Source organism: Chelonia mydas, chromosome 1 (assembly GCF_015237465.2).
Source record: "Chelonia mydas isolate rCheMyd1 chromosome 1, rCheMyd1.pri.v2, whole genome shotgun sequence".
NCBI lineage: Eukaryota > Metazoa > Chordata > Testudines > Cheloniidae > Chelonia > Chelonia mydas.
Genome location: NC_057849.1, coordinates 800,424 through 824,269, shown reverse-complemented (window position 1 = coordinate 824,269; position 23,846 = coordinate 800,424). Strand labels below are relative to the sequence as shown.

The 23,846-nt window shown below is 73.9% G+C and overlaps 1 protein-coding gene across 1 annotated transcript in view; it reads right to left on the bottom strand.

Annotated features, from left to right (window-relative positions):
• Positions 1-912: 912 nt before the first annotated feature.
• Positions 913-23,846, bottom strand: part of FHIP1B (FHF complex subunit HOOK interacting protein 1B) — a 29,483-nt gene continuing 6,549 nt past the window's right edge. The window contains 12 exon segments of the mRNA XM_037907088.2: positions 913-1,328; positions 2,759-2,921; positions 3,246-3,424; positions 5,657-5,730; positions 5,732-6,623; positions 6,952-7,121; positions 8,160-8,239; positions 8,855-9,022; positions 9,634-9,720; positions 9,983-10,141; positions 11,850-12,458; positions 14,127-14,415. Coding sequence (XP_037763016.2) covers positions 1,072-1,328; positions 2,759-2,921; positions 3,246-3,424; positions 5,657-5,730; positions 5,732-6,623; positions 6,952-7,121; positions 8,160-8,239; positions 8,855-9,022; positions 9,634-9,720; positions 9,983-10,141; positions 11,850-12,458; positions 14,127-14,264 — 2,976 coding nt within the window. The 5' untranslated portion in view covers positions 14,265-14,415 and the 3' untranslated portion in view covers positions 913-1,071.

The following is a 23,846-nucleotide window of genomic DNA, read 5'->3' as shown; positions in this document are numbered from 1 at the left end:
GGGGCACTGGGCTGGCTGGGGCATATATCCAGCGCCATGAAGGTGCCACGCCAGAGGGCTCCACGGCCGACCCACCGGGTGCTGCTAGGGTAAAAATTCTCCAATGATCGTGCACGCGGCGCGCACACCGAATTGGAATCGATATGAGCAAGCCCTTGAAGAAGAACCCAGGAGTCCTGAGCCCCTCCTTGTGGTCCCCCTGGCGGGGGAGCGAAGGCCTGAGGCGGGGGAGCAGACAGCGGGCAGCACAGGGCCCAGCCAGGCACCTTGCCACAGGGTGGGCAGCGGAGATGAAGGGTGAGGGGGCTGGGCTGACCCTGCCCCACACAATCCCACTGGGGCTCGCCCTGCCTTGACCTGGCACTGCCAGCTGCCCACAGGAATCAGAAGCCTTTAGCCGGTGACCCAGCGCCCCTTAGCCTTCACTGGGCAGACCAGGCCTGGGCACAGAGCACCCCCCACCGCCAAGCAGGGTCCAGCCCCCCAATGTTCCTGCTGCTCTTCTGGGCCCCTTTCTAAGCTGCCAGGCCCTTTGCGAGACAGGGGGTCATGGGGGCAGCCAAAAGGCTGCGGGTCATGGTGGTAGACGGAGGGGGCTGCCCGTAGCAGGGGGTCATGGGGGGCAGTGGGGGCCGTGGGGTAGATGAGAGGGCAGCCTGCAGCAGGAGGTTGTGGGGAGGCAGCTCGCAGAGCAGGGGGCAGCTGAAGGCAGGGGGTCATGGGGGTAGATGGGGGATCAGCCTGCAGCAGGGGGTTGTGGGTGGCAGCGGGCAGCTGAAGGGCAGGGGGTTGTGGGGGTAGATGGGGGGCAGCCCGCTGGGCAGGAGGTCGCAGGGGCAGCTGAAGGGCAGGGGACAGTGGGGACAGCCCGGAGGTCGCGGGGGCCCTGCACACACACACACCAGCCAGAGGGACACTCTCCTTTATCCATAGTGCAGCCCCTCCCTCCCCCCCCCGCACCCCCAATAAATTAAGGTCCGTGTCCCGAGGGCAGGTTAAAAAGGCGAGTCCCGGCAGCGCCCGGCCAGCGGGAGGACGGGGCCGGTGGCAGGGGGTACGGCCCGGCGCCCCTCACTCCTCAGGCTCTAGCAGGAAGGGCGAGGTGACCCCATGGGCCTGGGCGATGGCCGCCAGCTCCTTGAGGAACTCGCTGAAGATCACGGCGCTGTAGACGGCGTTCCTCACTCGCAGGGCCTCGTTCTGCTTCTCCGCGCCCACCGGCGCCTCCCGCACCTGCTGCAGGGCCAGCTGGGCCGCCTGCCGCGCCCGCGTCGGGCTGTTGGCATGCCGCAGGATCAGCTCCCCGATGGACGGCTTGCGGCTCTTCACTGCGGGCAGAGAGCGGGGTCAGCCGGGCAGAGAGCACAGGGAAATGCTGTGTGTGCCTCAGTGTCCCCCATGCGCTGCCTGGCTACTGGGGAAGGTGGTTATTCTTCGTAGGGACCCGGGTGTGACTGACACCAGGCAGGCCAGGGCCCCGCGCCCATGATAAGCCCAGAAGACATGAGGGGCCCTCGGTATGACTAGTGTGGGCGGCTGGACACACACTCCTGGACAGGGATTACAGAGGGGCTGGGGGGCTCTGGGCTCTGATCCGACCCGGCTGGCCCAGGCTCTAACTCTCTGCTCTGGGTCCAGACCCCCAGGCACCCCCCTGCTGTTACCCGCTGGCTGAGTCACTGCAGAGTCAGGCAGGGGGGTGCCTGGCTCCCTTGGGGTACAAGTCTCCCGCCGGGATCCCACCCAGGGGGACTTGCCGAGGGAGCTCCCAGCGTGAGGCAGGGGCTGGGGGCTCCGAGGGTCGGTCCTGGGAAGGGGGGAGCCGAGGGGCTGACCCCAGCGAGTGTGACCCAGAGGTGGCTGACGCCTGCAGGGGGCCTGCCAGGGCCTGTCCTGAAAGCAGGCGAGGGCACTGGGGGCACAGCGGCCGGAAGCAGGGCTCGCTTGGCAGCCCCTGTGACGAAGCGGGACTGTTCTTAATGTTCTCTCTGAATACTGTGGGGGTGCCTCAGTTTCCCCTAGGCAGTTCTTAAGTCTCTAGGTGGTGGGATCAGGCTGTGTGATTGTTGCAGAGCCCGAGAGGGCAGGTGTGATGCCGTCTGCACAGAGGATGGCTGACGCCCTGTCTCCTGGCTACTGATGGCCTGGGCCCCTCCTCTGAAAGGTGCCAACTGAAGGGGATGGAGAACAAAGAGATCAGGTGGCCTCCTGGCCCGGGAAAGAGACAAAGGCCAGAGGAGGGGCGGGGGAGTTTCAGTTTGGAGCTGGCTGGGGAAATAGAGGGCGGCTCAGATGGGGCTCTGGCCTCCCTGCCCCCAAGACAAACCTGACTGAGGGGGTCCTGGTCTCTGTACCTACAAGCTCCAGTTTGGACCATGTCGTCCAATGTTCCTGTCGTCTAATAAACCTTCTGTTTTACTGGCTGGCTGAGAGTCCCGTCTGACTGCGGAGTTGGGGGGCAGGGCCCTCTGGCCCCCCAGGACCCCGCCTGGGCGGACTCGCGGTGGGAAGCGCACGGTGTGGACGGGGATGCTGAATCTCCGAGGTCAGCCCCAGGATGGTGGAAGTTGTGTGAGCTTCTTGTACTGGGGAGAGGAGGCTCCCCGAGTCCTGCCTGGCTCCGTAGGGAGCCGTTCCAGAGCATCGCCCGGGGACTCCGGGACACCCTGCTACATGCAGGCCGAGCAGGGTGCCAGGCAGACCCGAAGCAGGCGGCAGCCCCCTGCCAGCGCCCCTCCCCCCGTGCCCCTGGCCCTACCCAGCGTCTCCGAGCGGCGCAGGGCAGGCGCGGCGTTCGGGGCGTCGGCCCAGTCCAGCTGGCCGCGGGCGAGCAGGTACTTGCGGGCTTTGAAGAGCAGGGTGGGGAAGTCCTCCTGCCTGGCGGCGAAGCTCTCGATCTTGTTCTTCACCGAGCCCAGGACCTGCAAGAAGGGCGGGTCAGTGCCCGCCGAGGGCAGGGGGCCCGGCCAGGCTGCGGGGGAGCTGCCGAGATGCCAAGGGGCAGCGTAGGGGGACCCCAGAGCATGCAGGCCTGGGGCCAGGGCTCCCTGCTGGCTCAGCCCGAAGCCCTGTGACACCCCCCCCAGCAATCTGGGCACCCCCGCCCGTGGGTCACTGCTGTGCCAGCGAGCTGAGAGGCCCAGAGGGGACAGGAGCTGCCAGCCAGGCCCAGCGGGAGCGGGCAGGGGCCATGCCCGGGCTGCCGTCACCCCCCGGCTGGCACACACAGACGCCCCGGGCCGTACCTGCAGCAGGGACTTGACGCTGGGCTGGAAAACCATGTTGGTGTTGAGCAGGAAGGAGCGGAGCAGGGGCTGCGGGTAGCAGGCGAGTCGAGCCACCAGCCCCGTCACCAGCACGTTCACGTACAGCGAGTTCTGCACCATGTTCTCCAGCTTGGCCAGCAGCACGGCCACGAAGGGACCTGCGCGGGGCACGGCGTCACCCCGGGCGCCGGCCTCCCCCCTGCCCTGCCCTGCCCGCCGGGCGCCGGCCTCCCCCCTGCCCTGCCTGCCCTGCCCGCCGGGCGCCGGCCTCCCCCCTGCCCTGCCCTGCCCGCCGGGCGCCGGCCTCCCCCCTGCCCTGCCTGCCCCCCGCCTCCCCCTGCCCCCCAGACCCGACCCTGCCCACCAGCCGCCACCTCCCCCCTGCCCTGCCCTGCCCGCCGGGCGCCGGCCTCCCCCGGCCCTGCCCGCCGGGCGCCGGCCTCCCCCCCTGCCCTGCCCTGCCCTGCCCGCCGGGCGCCGGCCTCCCCCCTGCCCTGCCCTGCCCTGCCCGCCGGCCTCCACCCTGCCCTGCCTGCCCCCCGCCTCCCCCGGCCCCCCAGACCCGACCCTGCCCACCAGCCGCCACCTCCCCCCTGCCCTGCCCTGCCCGCCGGGCGCCGGCCTCCCCCCTGCCCTGCCCTGCCCGCCGGGCGCTGGCCTCCCCCCTGCCCTGCCCTGCCCTGCCCTGCCTGCCGGGCGCCGGCCTCCCCCCTGCCCTGCCTGCCCTGCCCGCCGGGCGCCGGCCTCCCCCTGCCCTGCCTGCCCTGCCCGCCGGGCGCCGGCCTCCCCCCTGCCCTGCCCGCCGGGCGCCGGCCTCCCCCCTGCCCTGCCTGCCCTGCCCGCCCTGCCCGCCGGGCGCCGGCCTCCCCCCTGCCCTGCCCTGCCCTGCCCGCCGGGCGCCGGCCTCCCCCCTGCCCTGCCCTGCCCTGCCCGCCGGGCGCCGGCCTCCCCCCTGCCCTGTCCTGCCCGCCGGCCTCCCCCCTGCCCTGCCTGCCCTGCCCGCCGGGCGCCGGCCCTCCCCCCTGCCCTGCCCTGTCCTGCCCGCCGGGCGCCGGCCTCCCCCCTGCCCTGCCCTGCCCTGCCCGCCGGGCGCCGGCCTCCCCCCTGCCCTGCCCTGCCCTGCCCGCCGGGCGCCGGCCTCCCCCCTGCCCTGCCCTGCCCGCCGGGCGCCGGCCTCCCCCCTGCCCTGCCCTGCCCGCCGGGCGCCGGCCTCCCCCCTGCCCTGCCCTGCCCTGCCCTGCCCTGCCCGCCGGGCGCCGGCCTCCCCCCTGCCCTGCCCTGCCCTGCCCTGCCCGCCGGGCGCCGGCCTCCCCCCTGCCCTGCCCTGCCCTGCCCTGCCCGCCGGGCGCCGGCCTCCCCCCTGCCCTGCCCTGCCCTGCCCGCCGGGCGCCGGCCTCCCCCCTGCCCTGCCCTGCCCTGCCCGCCGGGCGCCGGCCTCCCCCCTGCCCTGCCCGCCGGGCGTCGGCCTCCCCCCTGCCCTGCCCTGCCCGCCGGGCGCCGGCCTCCCCCCTGCCCTGCCCTGCCCGCCGGGCGCCGGCCTCCCCCCTGCCCTGCCCTGCCCGCCGGGCGCCGGCCTCCCCCCTGCCCTGCCCTGCCCGCCGGGCGCCGGCCTCCCCCCTGCCCTGCCCTGCCCGCCGGGCGCCGGCCTCCCCCCTGCCCTGCCCTGCCCGCCGGGCGCCGGCCTCCCCCTGCCCTGCCTGCCCTGCCCGGGCGCCGGCTTCCCCCTGCCCTGCCCTGCCCGCCGGGCGCCGGCCTCCCCCCTGCCCTGCCCTGCCCTGCCCGCCGGGCGCCGACCTCCCCCCTGCCCTGCCCTGCCCGCCGGGCGCCGGCCTCCCCCCTGCCCTGCCCTGCCCGCCGGGCGCCGGCCTCCCCCCTGCCCTGCCCTGCCCGCCGGGCGCCGGCCTCCCCCCTGCCCTGCCTGCCCGCCAGCCCCCCGCCTCCCCGTGCCCGCCAGACCTGACCCTGCCCACCAGCCGCCACCTCCCCCGTGCCCTGCCCACTGGGCGCCAGCCTCCACCCTGTTCTGCCCACCAGCCCCACTCTGCCCTTCCCACTGAGGCACCAGCCCCCACCCCACACCGCCCCCACTCTGCCCACTGGAGGCTCCAGCCCCTGTCCCACCCTCCAGCCCCCCACTCACTCTTCCTCTTCTCAGTAGAGAGGAGGGAGCTTCATGACGCCAGTGCCCCGCTCCCCCCCAGCCAGTCCCCGCCCTGGGCCCGGATGCGAGCCGGCGCCCCCCAGAGGGGGCAGGTCCATCGAAGGCCATTAGCCAGGTGTCCCTGGCTCGGGCGGCTGGCGTTGGGACCCGGGATATGCCCTGGTGTGGGCGCCCCTGGGAAGGCCGGGTGCCAGCTGGCTGGGCCAGGGGCTCCCCCGCCCACACTCACCTGTGAAGGGCTGGCTGGGCGGCTGTCCTAGGGCACACAGGGGGCTGCTGACGAGTTGGGCCAGGGGGCCCGGGGCCCCCCCCGGAGGCGGCCGGAGCCTGGCGCTCGGGGGGCGAGGCGAACCGCTCGTAGGCCTCCTCCTCCTCCTGGGAGAGGGGCTCAGCGGGCGAGGTGGGGGGCTGCTCAGCTCCGCTCTGCAGCTCAGCCTCCAGCTCCCGCAGCTCCCGCGAGAAGCTCTCGATGCTCAGGCTGGCGCCGTTGGGCTCGCTGGGGGCCCGGGCCAGCAGCTCGTCGATCAGGGAGTCCACGGACGGCTGCTCCCAGGCCGGGGCCGGGGCCGGGGCGGTGGGGGAGCCATTCTCCGCCTCGGCCTTGAGCCCTCTCCGCTCCCGCTCCGAGCTGGCAGAGGGGGGACCCCGGCGCACCTTCTTCACCGCCACGGCCCCGGCTGGCCTGCCGGCCCGGCTCGACTCTACCCCAGGGGCCCCGTTGAGGAGCGGGGCTGAGTCCTCGACGTCGGGCATGGAGGGGCCAGCGCTGGGCTCACTGCTGCTGGGGGCCCCGGCCAGCCCCACCCCCTCCTCTGCCAGGCCCCTCTTCTTCGTGCGCGGGGTGGCGGGGCCAGGGGGGCCGGCGGGCTGGGAGGGGGCCAGGCTGGCGGCGCTCGGCCGCTCCCCGTCGTACGGGGCCGACCAGACGCGGCAGGCCCGCACGCACTGCTCCACGCCGAGCTGCGCATCCCGCAGGTACTCCAGGTAGTTCCCGTCCAGCTCCGCCACCTCCTCCCACCTGGCCGGGCGGTGGCAGGGGCTCCCGCCGGGCGTGGCCAGGCCGGGCGAGCGGGGCGCCGGGCTCCCCGCCTCCGAGCTGCAGCTCTGCTGGCGCATGAAGAAGGCGAGGCGGGAGGGCGTGGAGGGCTTGGGCACGGTGACCACGGAGGAGGTGTCCACGGTAGGGCTCCCGTGGGCTGCGAGGGGAGAGCCGAGAGGGAGCATTACCGCGGGCCTGGCCCCGACCCGGAGCACCCCAGCCCCAGGGTGGGGGAATGGACACCTACCCGCTGGGCGCCCTGAGCAGCCCCCCTGTCTCCTAGGTGGGGACACGGCCCCAGGTGAGGCCAGACAGCACCTCCCGCCAGCCTGACTCCCGCGTGCCAGCCGCCAACAGGCACCCCCAGAGACCGCGCCGGGGCCCCCGAGTTGCTGGGTGACGGTGCCCCCCTTCCCCGCGGGAAGCCTGACTGGCCCAGGGCCGGGCGGCTCCGGTAGGGCCCGGGGCGCCAGGGGCCGGCCCACCTTTGGCCCAGGTGGCGTGCTCCTCCTCCCGGTCGGGCGCGGGCAGGCTCTCGGCCCGGCAGCAGCGCGGGATCAGCGACAGGAACTTGTCGGCCGACTTGCCGTAGATGTCCAGGTCCTTCACCGCCCGCTTCTGGCTCAGCATGACGTGGCTGCAGGGGATCAGGTACCTGGGGGCAGGGGAGCAGCCCGGTCACACCAGGCCCCGCCTGCCCCCCTCCACCAGGGACCCAGCTCCCCGCCAGGGCTGGGCAGAGGCCTCGAGACTGCCTCCAGCTTCCGCAGGCTCACCCTGGCCCCGCTCCCAGCCCATCGGGGGGCAGTGCGCCCGCTGTTCCCAGGCACTCCAGGGCCAGGCTGCCTGGGCAGCCAGAGCAGAGCCATGCCAGGAGTGGGCACTAGGGGGTGCTGTGCTCCAAACTTCCCTTCCAGGTGCCCGCGGGTGAAGTGCCTCCAGCCCTGTCCACCAGCCCCGAAGGGCTCGGGGCTCCAACAGGAGCTTGGGGGGCTCTCCAGGGCCCCCAGCCTCGGCCAGCTCCGGGCCCCCTCAGACAGCCCCGGCCCCCCGTGCCACCGGCTGTGCCCGCTGCATAGCCCCGGGACATGCCGCCCACCAGCCCCGGGGCAGCCCCAGCTCCAGGCCAAGCTGCAAGTGGCCAGTGCTCCCCCTAAAGGCCCCCGTCCCGCCAGCCCCAGCCACACGCCAGCCCCGGGGTGCTCCAGGCCCACGGTGCACCCTGAAGTGACCCCTATGGTCCCTGGCCCCCCAGGGCTCTGGGGAAGGCTGCCCCGGCCTGAGGTAGGAGCCAGAGCCACGCCGGGACCAAGCAGCCAGACTGTCAACCAGGCTGGCGAGGGAGGGGGCCCGGGGCCCTGTGCGCTTTGGGAGGAAGCAGCCCTGCCACGGCACTGGGGCTCCCCATGGGGCCAAGCCACAGACGCAGCAGCCTGCTGGCGCGGGGCTAGGCCTGGCTGGTCCGAGCCTGGGCCAGGATCTGCTCCGGCAGCCCTAGGAGCCCAGCCAGGAGCCAGGGCCCAGCGCTCTGCCCGGGGTGCCATGGCGCTGCTGGAGAGCCACCGCATGCTCTAGTCCCTCGTTCAGCAGCGCCCGGCAAAGATGGGGAAACCGAGGCACAGAGGGGGGCAAGGCTTTGCTTAGGGTCACGGGGAGCCCGGGCTGGAAGCCAGGACGCAACGCGCCGGGTCACCTGAGCACCAGCTGCAGCATCACGTCCTCGCAGTTCAGGTTGAGCAGAGTGCGGAAGAGGCTCAGAGACACCATGCAGAGCTGGGGGAGAGGCAGGTGTTAGCCGGGCAGTAGGCGGGCCGGGCTGGCTCCTGCCCCTCGGCACATCCCCTGGGGGAGCTGAGCCTTGGGGGGACAGGCCCATGGAACCCCGAACAGGGAGCTGCGGGGGGGGGCCCGTCCCCGGGCGAGCTGGGGGAGGGAGCGGGGGCCCGTCCCCGGGAGAGCTGGGGGAGGGAGCGGGGGCCCGTCCCCGGGCGAGCTGGGGGGAGTGGGGGGAGCGGGGGCCCGTCCCCGGGAGAGCTGGGGGGAGTGGGGGGAGCGGGGGCCCGTCCCCGGGAGAGCTGGGGGAGGGAGCGGGGGCCCGTCCCCGGGAGAGCTGCGGGGGGAGCGGGGGCCCGTCCCCGGGAGAGCTGGGGGGAGTGGGGGGAGCGGGGGCCTGTCCCCGGGAGAGCTGGGGAGGGAGCGGGGGCCCGTCCCCGGGAGAGCTGGGGGGAGTGGGGGGAGCGGGGGCCTGTCCCCGGGAGAGCTGGGGAGGGAGCGGGGGCCCGTCCCCGGGAGAGCTGGGGGGGAGCGGGGGCCCGTCCCCGGGAGAGCTAGGGGAGGGAGCAGGGGCCCGTCCCCGGGAGAGCTGGGGGAGGGAGCAGGGGCCCGTACCCGGGAGTTGGCGGCGATGCGGGCGACGAGCGTGTCGAGGATGGTGCTGTGGTCGTGCCGGTGCAGCAGGATGAAGCGGAGGAAGGTTTGGAGCAGGGCCGGGTCGCTGACGCTGCGCAGGAACAGCTCCAGGTACGCCGTGCTGGCCATCAGCTCCTCCACCGCCGTCTGCGGGACAGCCGCTCAGCCGGGCCCCACGCCGCAGGGCTCGGCCGCCGGAAACACCCCACGCCGCAGGGCTCGGCCGCCGGAAACACCCCACGCCGCAGGGCTCGGCCGCCGGAAACACCCCACGCCGCAGGGCTTCGCCGCCGGGACACCCCACGCCGCAGGGCTCGGCCGCCGGGACACCCCACGCCGCAGGGCTCGGCCGCCGGGACACCCCACGCCGCAGGGCTCGGCCGCCGGGGCCCCCCACGCCGCAGGGCTCGGCCGTCGGAAACACCCCATGCCGCAGGGCTCGGCCGTCGGAAACACCCCATGCCGCAGGGCTCGGCCGTCGGAAACACCCCACGCCGCAGGGCTTCACCGCCGGGGCCCCCCACGCCGCAGGGCTCGGCCATCAGAAACACCCCACGCCGCAGGCCTCGGCCGTCGGAAACACCCCACCCCCCACGCCGCAGGGCTCGGCCGCCAGGATCCCCCCCACTGCAGGGCTCGGCCGCCGAGCCCACCCGCCTCCCCACCGCAAGGCTGTGCCAGACCCCCCCACAGCAGCGGAGCCAGGCCGGGCTGCGTTACCCATGCCAGCAGCCCACCCATTCCCAGCTCTGCCCTACCTTGTGCAGGGCTGGGCCCAGGACGGGCACCAGGAAGCCGTTGTGGACGTAATTCACCAGCTGCTTCTGCACCAGCGGGTGGGCAACCTGCGAGAGCACAGAGCTCAGCGTGGGCGCCCGGCCACAGCAGGGGCTGCAGGACACTTGGGTCCCTCTCAGCACAGCCAGCCACTGCGATCCGGGCTGCAGCCTCCACTCCACACCAGGAGAAGGGCGCAGCGGGGCAGAGGACGGTGCTGGGCAGCCCCCGGCGGGAGGGATGGGGGATCTCGGGGCGGACAGGGCAGGCTGTGCCGGGCACGGCGCTGGGCAGCCCCCGGCACGTGCCCGCAGGCTGCGGCCTGCCCACCTGGAGGACGGCGTTGCAGAACTCCAGCGAGTTCATGAAGAGGACAAGCGCGGGCACACCCATCCAGTCCTCGCGACGCAGGCTGTGCCAGTCGTCCGCCCGCACCTCGATCTTGCGGGGCAGTGAGGAGTACAGGGCGCTGAGGCCCGTGGCGAGGACCTGGGGGCACAGGGGGAGTGAAAGGCTGATGGTTAGGGAGAGCCCCCAGCAGGGGGCACCTGGTGCCAGGCGCTGCCCTGATGGACGCCGCCTGCCCCCAGAGCACAGGGGAGGGACCGAGCAGGGGCTGGCAAAGGGCCCACCTCGAGTCCCTCAGGCGCTGGCACCCCCCGCTTGCCCCTCGCAGGGAGCCTAGTGCTGACTCTCTGCTGACCCCCTGCAGCTGGAGCTCATGGGTCACACTATGGGGTGCGGACCCCCCGGGCAGGCTGGGACGGCTCAGGGCGGACTGCCCAGGGCAGCACGGGGTGCCTAGCCCGGCTCAATGCCAGCTCCCCCATGGCCCCAGCCAGCAGCCTGCTAGCCCACACTCGCAGAGCACAGCCCACATCCCCTCAGACAAGGCCTTGGTCTCAGCCCCTTTGACGGGGAAACTGAGGCACAGTGGTGCAGGTTGACTCTGTAGGACAGGGCTTGCCCGAGGTTACTCTCCAAGCTGGCAGCAACCCTGCGAATGGGACCCAGGAGTCCTGGCTCCATTCCCTGCTCTTCCCTCTAGCCATAGGTCCCCCCAGAGAACATCCTGTGCCCCCCATGGGGGGGCCTGTCCAGGCTCCATTCCCTTCCCACAGGACCGGGGCCAGCTTCCCCCATGTACGAGGGGAGGCAGGCGGAGAGGGGCCAGGGCCAGCATCTGGCTCAGCTGCCGAGATGGGCAGGGCCACCCTGGCATCCGCTGCCAGTCGGCTCCCAGCCAGGGAGCCAGCAGCAGGCTGGGCTCAGGGCCATGCTGGGCAGTCGGCTGTACTCCGTTGTGGGTCCCCCGCGCCAGGCACCCTGCTCCAAACACCACGCCAGGCTGGGCTTTGCCAGACACCAGCTACCAAGGCTGGGCACCAGCTGCTCTGCAGGGCAGGGGCACAGGGGACGCACTGAAGCAAAGCTGGGAAGGAGGCTGGGGGGGCTGCGCCCCGACCTGGGCTGAGTCGCCTCGTTTCCCTGGGCCTCCGTGGGTGGCCCCACTTGCCTGGCCTGGGGGGCACGGATGCTGCGGTAATGGGCCGCAGGAGATGCCCTGCCCAGCCCCCCCAGAGCACCCCCGCCAGGAGTCACAGCCACAGTGTGCACAAGCCCCCATCCCGTGGGCGCCGGCAGGGACCGGCCAGGGAGCAGCCTGGGGCCCCCAGGGCCGGCCCATCCCGCGGGCGCCGGCAGGGACCAGCCGGGGAGCAGCCTGGGGCCCCCAGGGCCGGCCCATCCCGCGGGCGCCGGCAGGGACCGGCCAGGGAGCGGCCTGGGGCCCCCGGGGCCGGCCCATCCCGCGGGCGCCGGCAGGGACCGGCCGGGGAGCGGCCTGGGGCCCCCGGGGCCGACCCATCCCGCGGGCGCCGGCAGGGACCGGCCAGGGAGCGGCCCGGGGCCCCCGGGGCCGACCCATCCCGCGGGCGCCGGCAGGGACCGGCCGGGGAGCAGCCTGGGGCCCCCGGGGCCGGCCCATCCCGCGGGCGCCGGCAGGGACCGGCCGGGGAGCGGCCTGGGGCCCCCGGGGCCGGCCCATCCCGCGGGCGCCGGCAGGGACCGGCCGGGGAGCAGCCCGGGGCCCCCGGGGCCGACCCATCCCGCGGGCGCCGGCAGGGACCGGCCGGGGAGCGGCCTGGGGCCCCCGGGGTCGGGCGGGGCGGAGCCAGGCACCGCGGGGGAGCCGTACCGGGCAGAAGTAGGAGCTGTCGGTGATGTACGTGGCCACGGCGCGGTTGCTGGCGGCCATGGCCAGCAGCAGCAGCAGGGCGTCGCGGGCCTGCTGCCCCGTGGGCCCCTCGTGGTGGACGAAGGGCACGAGCAGGGAGAAGGGCAGCAGGTCGGCGGGGCCCTGCTCCGCGGGCCGGTGGAAGAAGAGCTCCAGCAGGGCCGGGTCCTTGGCCAGGCAGCCGCAGAGCTGGTTGAGCAGCAGCACCAGGCTGGTGCGCAGGGCGGGCGAGGCCGGCTCGGCGCACAGGCTGAGCAGGCGCAGCAGCGGGCCGCGCACGGGCGGGTGCCGCAGCAGGGGCTGGCGGCTCTGGCTGATCAGCATCTCGTAGAGCTTCAGCTGCTCCGCCCGCTGCTCCTCGCTGCCCTCCCGCTGCAGGTGCCACTGCAGCAGCCGCTCCAGCAGGTTCTCCGCCAGCACCAGCTGCAGGATGGGCCCCGCGCCCGCCCCGGCGCCCGCCCGCTCCTCCGCCAGCAGCGTCAGCATCTGGCAGCTGTTGTTCCGCACGGCGCTCAGGTCGTCCGCCGCGCCCGGGCCCCGGGGGCCCCGCTGCTCCAGGATCCGCAGCACCTGGTGGGAGGGCAGCAGACGCTGAGCGGGGGGCAGGGGGCGGGGGGCAGCAGGGCGCGTGGGGGCCGCATGCGCTGAGCGAGGAGGGGCAGGGGGGCGGCACGCGCTGAGCGAGGGGGGGCAGGGGGGCGGCGCGCGCTGAGATGGGGCCTCTGGGCTCCAGCCGCCTGCGTCCCCCCTGAGCTCTGCCCAGCACGTCCAGCCCCGACGGGCCCTGGGGAGCCGTGTCCCCGTGCAGAGCCCCCCCACCCCGCCCAGCCGGGAGCGGGAGCCCCCCAAGCTGGGAGCCGCAAGAACCCCCCACCGGCGGTTTCAAAGCAGGGCTGGTCTCGTGTGGTGTTGGAGCCAAGGCGGGGGGCGGGGGGGATGACTCCTCTGGGTCCATCATAGCGTGTCTGGGGGTGGCGGGGGGGACTAGCCCTGGCACCCAGGCCAGGCCCTCCTGGGGCTGGCCACGTGGGGGCCAGGCGCTCTGGGACCCCCCCCCCGGTGTCTGGGCCATGGGCGCAGTCCCGGGCAAGAGCCCATTTCTTACCACACCTGCGCCCTGCCCAGCAACTTCCTGCTCTCTGGCTGCTCTGCCACCTGCCCCGATGGGCCCCTCGACCCAGCCACGCCCCTGGCAGCCCCGGCCTGCTCGTTACCCTCGGGGCAGGGCAGCCCCCCGCGGAGGAACCCTGAGGCGGGCACTGCCCCTGGTCAGCACACGCAGTGCTGCTGTCCCTAGGGACGTCCCCTGGCATATCCCTGTCTCTGCGGGTGAGAGACGGAGCTGTCCCCACTTCTCCGGGGTGCCCCGGAGACCTCTCCTCGCCCCACACCCCCCCGGGGAGAACCGCTCCGGCGAGACAGGCAGCGTCCCCACTGGAGAATGTTTGTAGTGATTTACATGAAGAGCATGTGCGTGCCTCAAGTTTCCCTGTGTCCTGCACGTTTAACAAGGTGGTGGGAGAGGGGGGTTGTTGCAGAGGACCAGGTGTGACCTCGCCTAGCAGCCGGGACCCCGGACAATGGCCTGGAGACGGGGAACCCCAACACCTGGTGACTAAGAGGCCCACCCCAGCTTGGCCGATAGCCGGGTCTGGCCAGTGGGAGGACCGCGGTGACCGAAGCAGCCGGTCCCGCCAGGGGGGAACAAAGGGTGGAGGAGGGGGCCCCAGAGACGTGTTTACCTGGGACAGAGACAAAGGACAGAGGCGGGGCTTGGGGGAGGTGATATGGGGGCTCGGCTGGGGGAGGGAGCAGGCAGAGCCCCCTGGATGGGCTGGGGGAGGCCAGGCCTGAGGCCGGGGAGTTTCCTGTGCGGGGTTCAGACACTCACTAAACCCTCCTGTGGTACGTTGGCGGAGAGTCAGTCTAGAGATCGGGGGGGTTGGGGCCCCGGGGGGCCAGAGTGAGGGGACTCCCTGAGGGGGCGCATGGCAGAGAAGGGGGCTCCCCCCAGGGACCGCATGGGGCCAAGAGCGCACGCAAGCTGGGATTCGTGACACTGTCGCGTTTCCAGCACAGACCCACCCGGCGCCTGGGAGCCCCCCCTTCTTGGGGGCCCTCAGCTCTCCCTCCTCCCCCAATTCTCCCCCCCTGCATGGACCCCCCCGCACTCTGCTCCTTCCCGCGGCCCCATCGCCAGCCCCCGGCTGAGCGGTGTGGGGCCCCGCACGCCCTCACCTGGCACCAGTGGTTCTTGAAGACCATGAGGCAGGTCTCGGGGTCAGCCGTCACGGGGCTCTGCAGGCTGGCACTGCGGCTGGCCCGGTGCCCCGCTGCCCGGGGGTGCAGCTTGCTGAGCCAGCTCATCCTCTCCATGCGCACGGGCACAGCTCCGCACCGGCCAGGGGGGGCTACAGGGCTCGGGCAGGCCCTGGGCGCTCCACGGGCTGCGGCAAGGGCTGCTGGGGGGCGCCGGACGGGCGAGGGCAGGCCCAGCGCTCCATGCTGAGGCCAGGGTGGCACCAGGCTGCGGGGAGAGAGACAAGCATGAGGCAGGGAGCCCCGTGTCCCCGGCGGCCCGGACGCTGCGAGCCGGGGCCACCGCCCGGGACTCCCGCCTCAGCCCCCCCGGCCGGGAGGAGGGAGCCGAGGGACGGGAGCCCCGCCCTGCCCACCTGCAGCAGGGGCAAAGTGCAAGGAGCAGCAGGAAAGGCGGGCACTGCCGGGGCAGGAGCAGCGCAGGGCACACCCAGAGCAGTCTGCAGGCACGGGGTGCCCACGCACCCAGCATTCACAGGCTGGCACTCGCCCCCCATTTCAACCCCCCGCCCCTTCTGCGCATGCGAGCCAGGCAGCCGTGTCCACACAGGGACAGCAGAGGGGTCCGGGGAGGGGACGCCCAGAGCCCGAGGGGGGAGCCCGCAGGCACCCACAGTGCTCAGCCGCGGGAGAAGGGGGAAGTGACCCCTCTAGGCCTGGCCCAGGGGCTGGGCTCTTCCCTGCCCCAGAGCCCCCCACCTCTCACCGCCCGTGGGGAACAAGGGAGCGGGCGCCTGGCCGACCAGAGGCCGGACAAGGGCGGGGAGCTCAGCCGAGCCAGGTCCCACCTCTGCTGGGCAGCCTGACGGGGGAGAGAGGAGTGGGGCGCCCCGGAGCCCAGACACGAGCCACCCAGCGACGGGGACCGCGCCCCGCCCACCACCCGGTCCTCTGTCACGACCCGGGACCACGCCCGCCCACAACCAGCGCTGCGCCCCCCACGACCCTGTCCTCTGCCACCCCACGACCCAGCGCTGAGCCCCCGCACGACCAGCGACGCGCCCCCCACGACCCAGTCCTCTGCCACCCCACGACCCGGGACCACGCCCGCCCAACGACCCAGCGCCGCGCCCCCCCATGACCCGGTCCTCTGCCACCCCACGACCCGGGACCATGCCCCACGATGACCCAGCGTCGTACCCCCCCACGACCCGGCTCTGTGCCCCCCACTACCCAGGACCATGCCCCCCCATGACCAGGTCCTCTGCCACCCCACAACCGAGGATCATGCCCCCCCACGACCAGGTCCTCTGCCACCCCACAACCCAGGATCATGCCACCCCATGAGCCAGCGCCGTGCCCTTCCCCATGACCCGGTCCTATGCCACCCAATGACCCAGGACTGCGCCCCTCCCCACAACCCAGCCAACGAGCCACCCAATGACCCAGTGCCACCCCCTCAACAACCTGGCGCCACACCCCCCCACAGACCAGTCCTCTGACACCCAACGATCCAGTCCTCTGACACCCAATGACCTGGCACCGCATCCCCCAACCTGGCACAGAGCCACCCCACGACCCGGCACCGTGCCCTCCCGCAACACGTCGGGGGACTCACATCTGCCGGCTGCAATGCAGCCAGCTCGGAGGAGGGACGCAACAGCGGGACCCTCAGCACCTGCGGGCGGGGAGGCCCCCTGAGGCTCTGCGGTCAGGCCAGCGCTGGGCAGACGCTGCTGAACGGGCTCCCGACGTGCCCAGCTGTGGAGCCCGCTGGGCTGACACTTCTCCGTGGGACTTGGCTCTGCCCACCTGCCGGGCCCGGGCCAGCTGGAGGGGCTGTTCCCAGCCCGGTGCTCGCCACGCGCTGGCCTGGGCTGCAGGCGACGACCCCGTCACCGCCGGGAAATGAGGGGCCTGGCTGTGCCCCACTGGAGCTGGGGCTGGAGCCCTGGGAAGCAGTGATCCTGGAAAGGTCTGGGGGCCGGCCCCGGGGGGATAGCGAGGAGCAGGGCAGTGGGGTCACGGCCTCAGCCAGCGTCCCTGGGGGCTGGGCCGGCTTAGCAACGGGGGGTCTGGAACCCCGGCCGTGTTATGATTTGCAGCACTGGAGGCCCCCCGCGCGGGGCGCTGGACGGACAGAGCAGAGCCCCAAAGAGCCTCCACCAGAGACGGCCCCAAGCCCCTCCGGCTGCAGGCAGGGGGCACCAGGAACCAGGCCGTGCTGGGCAGCGTGGCCAGCAGCCTCCAGCCCCCACTGGTCACCTTTTCACACCAGCCCCTCGGCGCCATCTGCAGGCAACCCCCACGCCCGGGAGGGGCCCCCGGAAACCACCCCAGCAGGCTGCCCCCTCGTCCCCAGGGCTCTCCATGGGGGCTCTCCAGGAGCAGGAGCCTGAGCAGAGCCCACAAGTGCCCTCCTCCCCCTGAGGGCAGCTCCCAGCCCAAGGGCCAGCGGGAGGGACGAGCACAGGACCAGTGCCCTGGCCGGGGTGGGCTCTCTGTCCCCGGAGCCAGGTGTGGAACGGGCCGCATTCGCTCACCCCGGAGTCACTGGCGAGGCTCGGGCCCGGGCCCGGATCAGACGGGACGGTCAGCAGGGTCCCAGCGCAGCCCCCGTACTCCCCGCTCTGACGGGGGCGAGGGGGCGCTGCCAGCCTTTTCTCCTGGCCTGCAGACTGCCGGCCCCCAGGCTACCCCACGTCCCACGCCTGTGCCCACAGGAGAGGGCCTGGGACCCATAAAGCCGGACCAAAACGGGCTTTGCACCCTGTGTTCGCTGCATGCAGACACCCTGCAGCTGGCTGGCTCCTGCCAACAGCCGCCCAGCGCCACCCACAGGCCCGACCCCCCAGCAGCCCTGGGGAGCTGCCGGCAGGGCCCTGGCTCAGCTCGGGGGACGAAGGGCTCCGCCCCCGCCATGCCGCAGCAGCGACAGCCGCCGGGCTTCCCCCCCGGGCGCGGCTTCCAGCCGGCTGGGCCGCTCTCCAGCACAGGCCGGCAGCTGCAGACCTTGGCGCGTTTCCATGCTGGCAGGACACTGCCACCTTCACGACACCCTTGGGGGCTGCCTGGCCCCGGGGGCAGCAGCGCCAGCCGGCAACAACGGGGGCAGCTCCACCTGCCCCCAGCGCCCTCCCTGCTGCAAGGGCAGTGCCACCTGCCAGCCACACCCAGCCCGGGCACACAGCTCAGCTGCTGTGCCAGGACCTCAAACACGGGCACAGGCCTCCCTCCCGCCGCTCCCTGTGAGCGTGGCCCCTGCCCAGACCCGCCCGCTGGCAGAGCGGGATCCCGGGGCTCTGGTCCGCAGAAGGGTTGCCCAGAGACTGCCCAGCCCAAAGGGGGAGGGGGTCAGAGCGGGGGCACACGGCAGCTGGGTGGGGGACCAGCGGGCTATTTATAACGGCCTGCTCCTCCCCCAACCCTGCTGCTGCTGTCCCTCAGGCGACTGGCACAGCTGCCGGCTGGCTGGCGGCCCGCTGGGCTCGGGGCGAGGGGCCCACAGCTGCCCTGGGAGGCCCCTCTCCGAGCCCGGAGGACGCTGCCCTGCAGCCAGCCCTGGCCCAGCCACAGCCTCTGCACCCTCACTTCCAGCTGGCAACCGAGCTGGGCTGGGCAGTGCCCCAGGCCCCTCCTGCCGGCTCTGCCAGCCCCTGGGCCAGGCCTCTCCTGAACAGGCCCGGGCTCAAGGCTGCCCTCATGTGGCAGGGGAAGGGCGCTGCCCGTGGGCAAGCGGAGGGGCACTCCACTGAGTGCGCTGGGCCCTGCCGTGCCCGCCCCTGGGGACAGGAGCCGGGCCAAAGCAACGCGGCAGGACAGCAGAGCACGGGCTGGGGGGCGGCTCTCACCACGCCAGCTCAGACCCAGCCACCCTGCAGGGGAGCCTGTGAGGAGCCCCCAGGCCATGCCGGTGCCCAGCCCAGGGCCTGGCCTGGGCAATGCCAGAGACAGGTGTGTCGCTGGGTCCCGCCTCCCCCAGCCCGCAGGGAGGAAGCCCTGGCCTGGCGCTGGGCAGTGTCTCTCCACCCACAGGGGTGGGGGCCCACCCACGAGGGGCAGGAGCAGACCGTGCTCTGGAGCTGCTGGATCCCCTGGCCCAATCACCGGAGCTGATGCAGGAGGGTCCAGAGACGCTCCTGGTTCGGGCCCCACTAGCGAGCCCCCCTCCCCCACACCTGGCTCTGCTGGGGCAGAGCCCTCCACCAGGAGCAGCCTGGTTCCCCTGCCCCTCTCCACTACCCCGTGTGGGCACGGCCCCCCGAACTTTCCAAAGGTGGGTTACACCCCCAGGGTGCTGTCATGGATCCCCAGGGCTGGGGCTGCACCCCCCCGCTTCGGAACCACCCCTGGAGGGGCCTCTTCCGTGGGCCAGACCCCAGGGGTCCCGCTCTTCCTCCAGGGGGAGCTCGGTAGACGGGCTCAGACATGTCCCCCAAGGGTCGAGCAGGAGCCAGGAGTCCTGGGCCCCCAGGCCCTGCACGGGGGCCATCTAGAAGAGACGCCCGGCAGTGTGGCTCCGGGGCCACCCGGCTGGCTTTCCGCTATAATCGGGGAGCAGGGGGCCAGAGGAGCCAGGCGGCCAGAGGAGCCAGGCTCTGCCCCAGCCCGACAGGGCAGCGCCGGCTCCAGGAGAGGGTCTGCCAGGCACACGCACACACCCATCAACCTGGCGCAGGCTCTGAGGGGAGAGCGCCTCCTAGTGGTCAGCTGAAGTACCAGGGATCCCTTAGAGATCCCCTGACTGCCACCAGCCCCACCTACCTGGCTGCAGGAAGGGCCATGCCCGGAGGGACTGCTGGGGGAACGGGCAGGGCCGTGTGCGGAGGGGGCGGGCGGGGGGCCAGGCAGGGCTGTGCCAGGAGCAGGGGGCGGGCCAGCCAGGCCATGCCCAGAGCAGGCCAGGACAGCGGGAGGCATCACCAGGCCATGCAGGACAAGCTAGAGCCCACGGCCCGCGCAGGCCACAGGCAGTGCCGGACACTGCTGAGCGGCACACGCCCCCGCTGCGAACGGAGAGGGGGGCCAGAGGCCCAGCCGCAGCCCTGGGCTGGGGGAACCACACGGCGGGGGAGACACAAAGCTCCGAGTCGAGTTGCGGCACGCCAGGAACTGTGGAGCAGGGAGCCAGCTGGCCACATGGGCACCAAGAGCTGGCACAGCCGTGCCCACCCCCCGCTGCCATCTCACCCAAGCCTGGAAATGGAACGCAGCAGCAAAGGGAAGAGCCAGCACCAGCCCGGGGCGCCGAGAACGGGGCCCACAGCTCTGCCCGCCCTTGGCTGGCCATGGCGCCCTGATGTGCAGGCCAACGGGCAGGGACACACGGCTACGTTCCGGGCAGGCAGCCGCAGCCCCCAGCCTGGCAAGGTGCCAAGGCAACCCTGGGCTGGGCGAGGGACGGGCACCGTCTCCCCAGCGGGCACGCCCGCTCCCACGCAGCGCCTAGCAGGCCGGGTCGGGGCGAGGGACGGGCATCGTCTCCCCAGCGGGCACGCCCACTCCCACGCAGCGCCTAGCAGGCCGGGGCGGGGTGAGGCACGGACACCATCTCCCCAGCGGGCACGCCCGCTCCCACGCAGCGCCTAGCAGGCCGGGGCAGGGCGAGGCACAGGCACCGTGTCCCCAGCGGGCACGCCCACTCCCACGCAGCACCTAGCAAGCCGGGGCGGGGCGAGGCACGGACACCATCTCCCCAGGGGGCACGCCCGCTCCCACGCAGCGCCTAGCAGGCCGGGGCAGGGCGAGGCACGGACACCATCTCCCCAGCGGGCACGCCCACTCCCACGCAGCGCCTAGCAGGCCGGGGCGGGGCGAGGCACGGACACCATCTCCCCAGCGGGCACGCCCACTCCCACGCAGCACCTAGCAAGCCGGGGCGGGGCGAGGCACGGACACCATCTCCCCAGCGGGCACGCCCGCTCCCACGCAGCGCCTAGCAGGCCGGGGCAGGGCGAGGCACGGACACCGTCTCCCCAGCGGGCACGCCCACTCCCACGCAGCGCCTAGCAGGCCGGGGCAGGGCGAGTCACGGACACCGTCTCCCCAGCGGGCACGGCCGATCCCACGCAGCGCCTAGCAGGCCGGGTCGGGGCAAGGGACGGGCACCGTCTCCCCAGCGGGCACGCCCGCTCCCACGCAGCGCCTAGCAGGCCGGGGCAGGGCGAGGCACAGGCACCGTGTCCCCAGCGGGCACGCCCGCTCCCACGCAGCGCCTAGCAGGCCGGGGCGGGGCGAGGCACAGGCACCGTGTCCCCAGCGGGCACGCCCGCTCCCACGCAGCGCCTAGCAGGCCGGGGCGGGGCGAGGCACGGACACCGTCTCCCCAGCGGGCACGCCCGCTCCCACGCAGCGCCTAGCAGGCCGGGGCGGGGCGAGGCACGGACACCGTCTCCCCAGCGGGCACGCCCGCTCCCACGCAGCGCCTAGCAGGCCGGGGCGGGGCGAGGCACAGGCACCGTGTCCCCAGCGGGCACGCCCGCTCCCACGCAGCGCCTAGCAGGCCGGGGCGGGGCGAGGCACGGACACCGTCTCCCCAGCGGGCACGCCCGCTCCCACGCAGCGCCTAGCAGGCCGGGGCAGGGCGAGGCACGGACACCGTCTCCCCAGCGGGCACGCCCACTCCCACGCAGCGCCTAGCAGGCCGGGGCAGGGCTAGGCACGGACACCGTCTCCCCAGCGGGCACGCCCGCTCCCACGCAGCGCCTAGCAGGCCGGGGCAGGGCGAGGCACGGACACCGTCTCCCCAGCGGGCACGGCCGATCCCACGCAGCGCCTAGCAGGCCGGGGCGGGGCTAGGCACGGACACCGTCTCCCCAGCGGGCACGCCCGCTCCCACGCAGCGCCTAGCAGGCCGGGGCAGGGCTAGGCACGGACACCGTCTCCCCAGCGGGCACGCCCGCTCCCACGCAGCGCCTAGCAGGCCGGGGCAGGGCTAGGCACGGACACCGTCTCCCCAGCGGGCACGCCCACTCCCACGCAGCGCCTAGCAGGCCGGGGCGGGGTGAGGCACAGGCACCGTGTCCCCAGCGGGCACGCCCGCTCCCACGCAGCGCCTAGCAGGCCGGGGCAGGGCTAGGCACGGACACCGTCTCCCCAGCGGGCACGCCCACTCCCACGCAGCACCTAGCAAGCCGGGGCGGGGCGAGGCACGGACACCATCTCCCCAGCGGGCACGCCCACTCCCACGCAGCGCCTAGCAGGCCGGGGCGGGGCTAGGCACGGACACCGTCTCCCCAGCGGGCATGCCCGCTCCCACGCAGCGCCTAGCAGGCCGGGGCAGGGCTAGGCACGGACACCGTCTCCCCAGCGGGCACGCCCGCTCCCACGCAGCGCCTAGCAGGCCGGGGCAGGGCGAGGCACGGACACCGTCTCCCCAGCGGGCACGCCCACTCCCACGCAGCGCCTAGCAGGCCGGGGCGGGGCGAGGCACAGGCACCGTCTCCCCAGCGGGCACGCCCGCTCCCACGCAGCGCCTAGCAGGCCGGGGCGGGGCGAGGCACAGGCACCGTGTCCCCAGCGGGCACGCCCGCTCCCACGCAGCGCCTAGCAGGCCGGGGCGGGGCGAGGCACAGGCACCGTGTCCCCAGCGGGCACGCCCGCTCCCACGCAGCGCCTAGCAGGCCGGGGCGGGGCGAGGCACGGACACCATCTCCCCAGCGGGCACGCCCGCTCCCACGCAGCGCCTAGCAGGCCGGGGCAGGGCGAGGCACGGACACCGTCTCCCCAGCGGGCACGGCCGATCCCACGCAGCGCCTAGCAGGCCGGGGCGGGGCTAGGCACGGACACCGTCTCCCCAGCGGGCACGCCCGCTCCCACGCAGCGCCTAGCAGGCCGGGGCAGGGCTAGGCACGGACACCGTCTCCCCAGCGGGCACGCCCGCTCCCACGCAGCGCCTAGCAGGCCGGGGCAGGGCTAGGCACGGACACCGTCTCCCCAGCGGGCACGCCCGCTCCCACGCAGCGCCTAGCAGGCCGGGGCAGGGCTAGGCACGGACACCGTCTCCCCAGCGGGCACGCCCACTCCCACGCAGCACCTAGCAAGCCGGGGCGGGGCGAGGCACGGACACCGTCTCCCCAGCGGGCACGCCCACTCCCACGCAGCGCCTAGCAGGCCGGGGCGGGGCTAGGCACGGACACCGTCTCCCCAGCGGGCACGCCCGCTCCCACGCAGCGCCTAGCAGGCCGGGGCGGGGCTAGGCACGGACACCGTCTCCCCAGCGGGCACGCCCCGCTCCCACGCAGCGCCTAGCAGGCCGGGGCGGGGCTAGGCACGGACACCGTCTCCCCAGCGGGCACGCCCGCTCCCACGCAGCGCCTAGCAGGCCGGGGCGGGGCTAGGCACGGACACCGTCTCCCCAGCGGGCACGCCCACTCCCACGCAGCGCCTAGCAGGCCGGGGCGGGGCGAGGCACAGGCACCGTGTCCCCAGCGGGCACGCCCGCTCCCACGCAGCGCCTAGCAGGCCGGGGCGGGGCGAGGCACAGGCACCGTGTCCCCAGCGGGCACGCCCACTCCCACGCAGCGCCTAGCAGGCCGGGGCGGGGCGAGGCACAGGCACCGTGTCCCCAGCGGGCACGCCCGCTCCCACGCAGCGCCTAGCAGGCCGGGGCGGGGCGAGGCACGGACACCATCTCCCCAGCGGGCACGCCCGCTCCCACGCAGCGCCTAGCAGGCCGGGGCAGGGCGAGGCACGGACACCGTCTCCCCAGCGGGCACGGCCGATCCCACGCAGCGCCTAGCAGGCCGGGGCGGGGCTAGGCACGGACACCGTCTCCCCAGCGGGCACGCCCGCTCCCACGCAGCGCCTAGCAGGCCGGGGCGGGGCGAGGCACGGACACCGTCTCCCCAGCGGGCACGCCCGCTCCCACGCAGCGCCTAGCAGGCCGGGGCAGGGCGAGGCACTGACACCGTCTCCCCAGCGGGCACGCCCGCTCCCACACAGCGCCTAGCAGGCTGGGGCTGGGTGAGGCACGGGCATTGTCTCGGCCTCACCCACACCATCACAGAGCTGGCACAGCCGAACACGCCCGGCTTACGTGCCATCTCCCCAATGCGCGGCCAGCCTCTCCCTCCCGCTGACACCAGCAGCCCCACGCAGACACGGGGCAGGTCCTAGCTGAGGCAGGAACCTGACCCAGGAGATGCCCCCAGAGCCAGCTGCGGAAGTGCCAGGCACGGAGGGTCGGAGCGAAAGCTCGGCTGTCCTGGGAGAGGGAGAGGACGGGCCCCCACCAGGCCTGGCAATGGCTAGCTCACGGCCCTGCCAGCACCTGGCCTGCCACTCGCCCTGCAGACCAGACCCCTCCGCCGTGGAGAGCAGCTTTCCTGCCCGCACCACAGGACAGGCAGGGTGGGCACAGCCCGGGGGCAGGCAACGACCGCCTCAAACTGCACCCAGGAATTTGTCAATGCTCTGGATGAACCCAGGGCATGCCTCACTTTCCCCACGCGCTGCCCAGTTAGCTGGGGGGAGGGGTGTTTGCTCCCTGCACAGACCCAGGTCTGACCCAGGCACCTGGGCCCACGGAGAGGCCCAGAAGACAACTGCCCAGACCTAGCAACTGACACCCAGGGATGCGCCCCCCGCCCCCCGCAGGCCACCCACCGGTGCGACCAGCTGCAGGACAGAGGGCTGAGGAGGGGCCGGGGGTCCAGACATCCCTGGACCGTCAGTGCCCTGCAGCACATCCGCCACCGT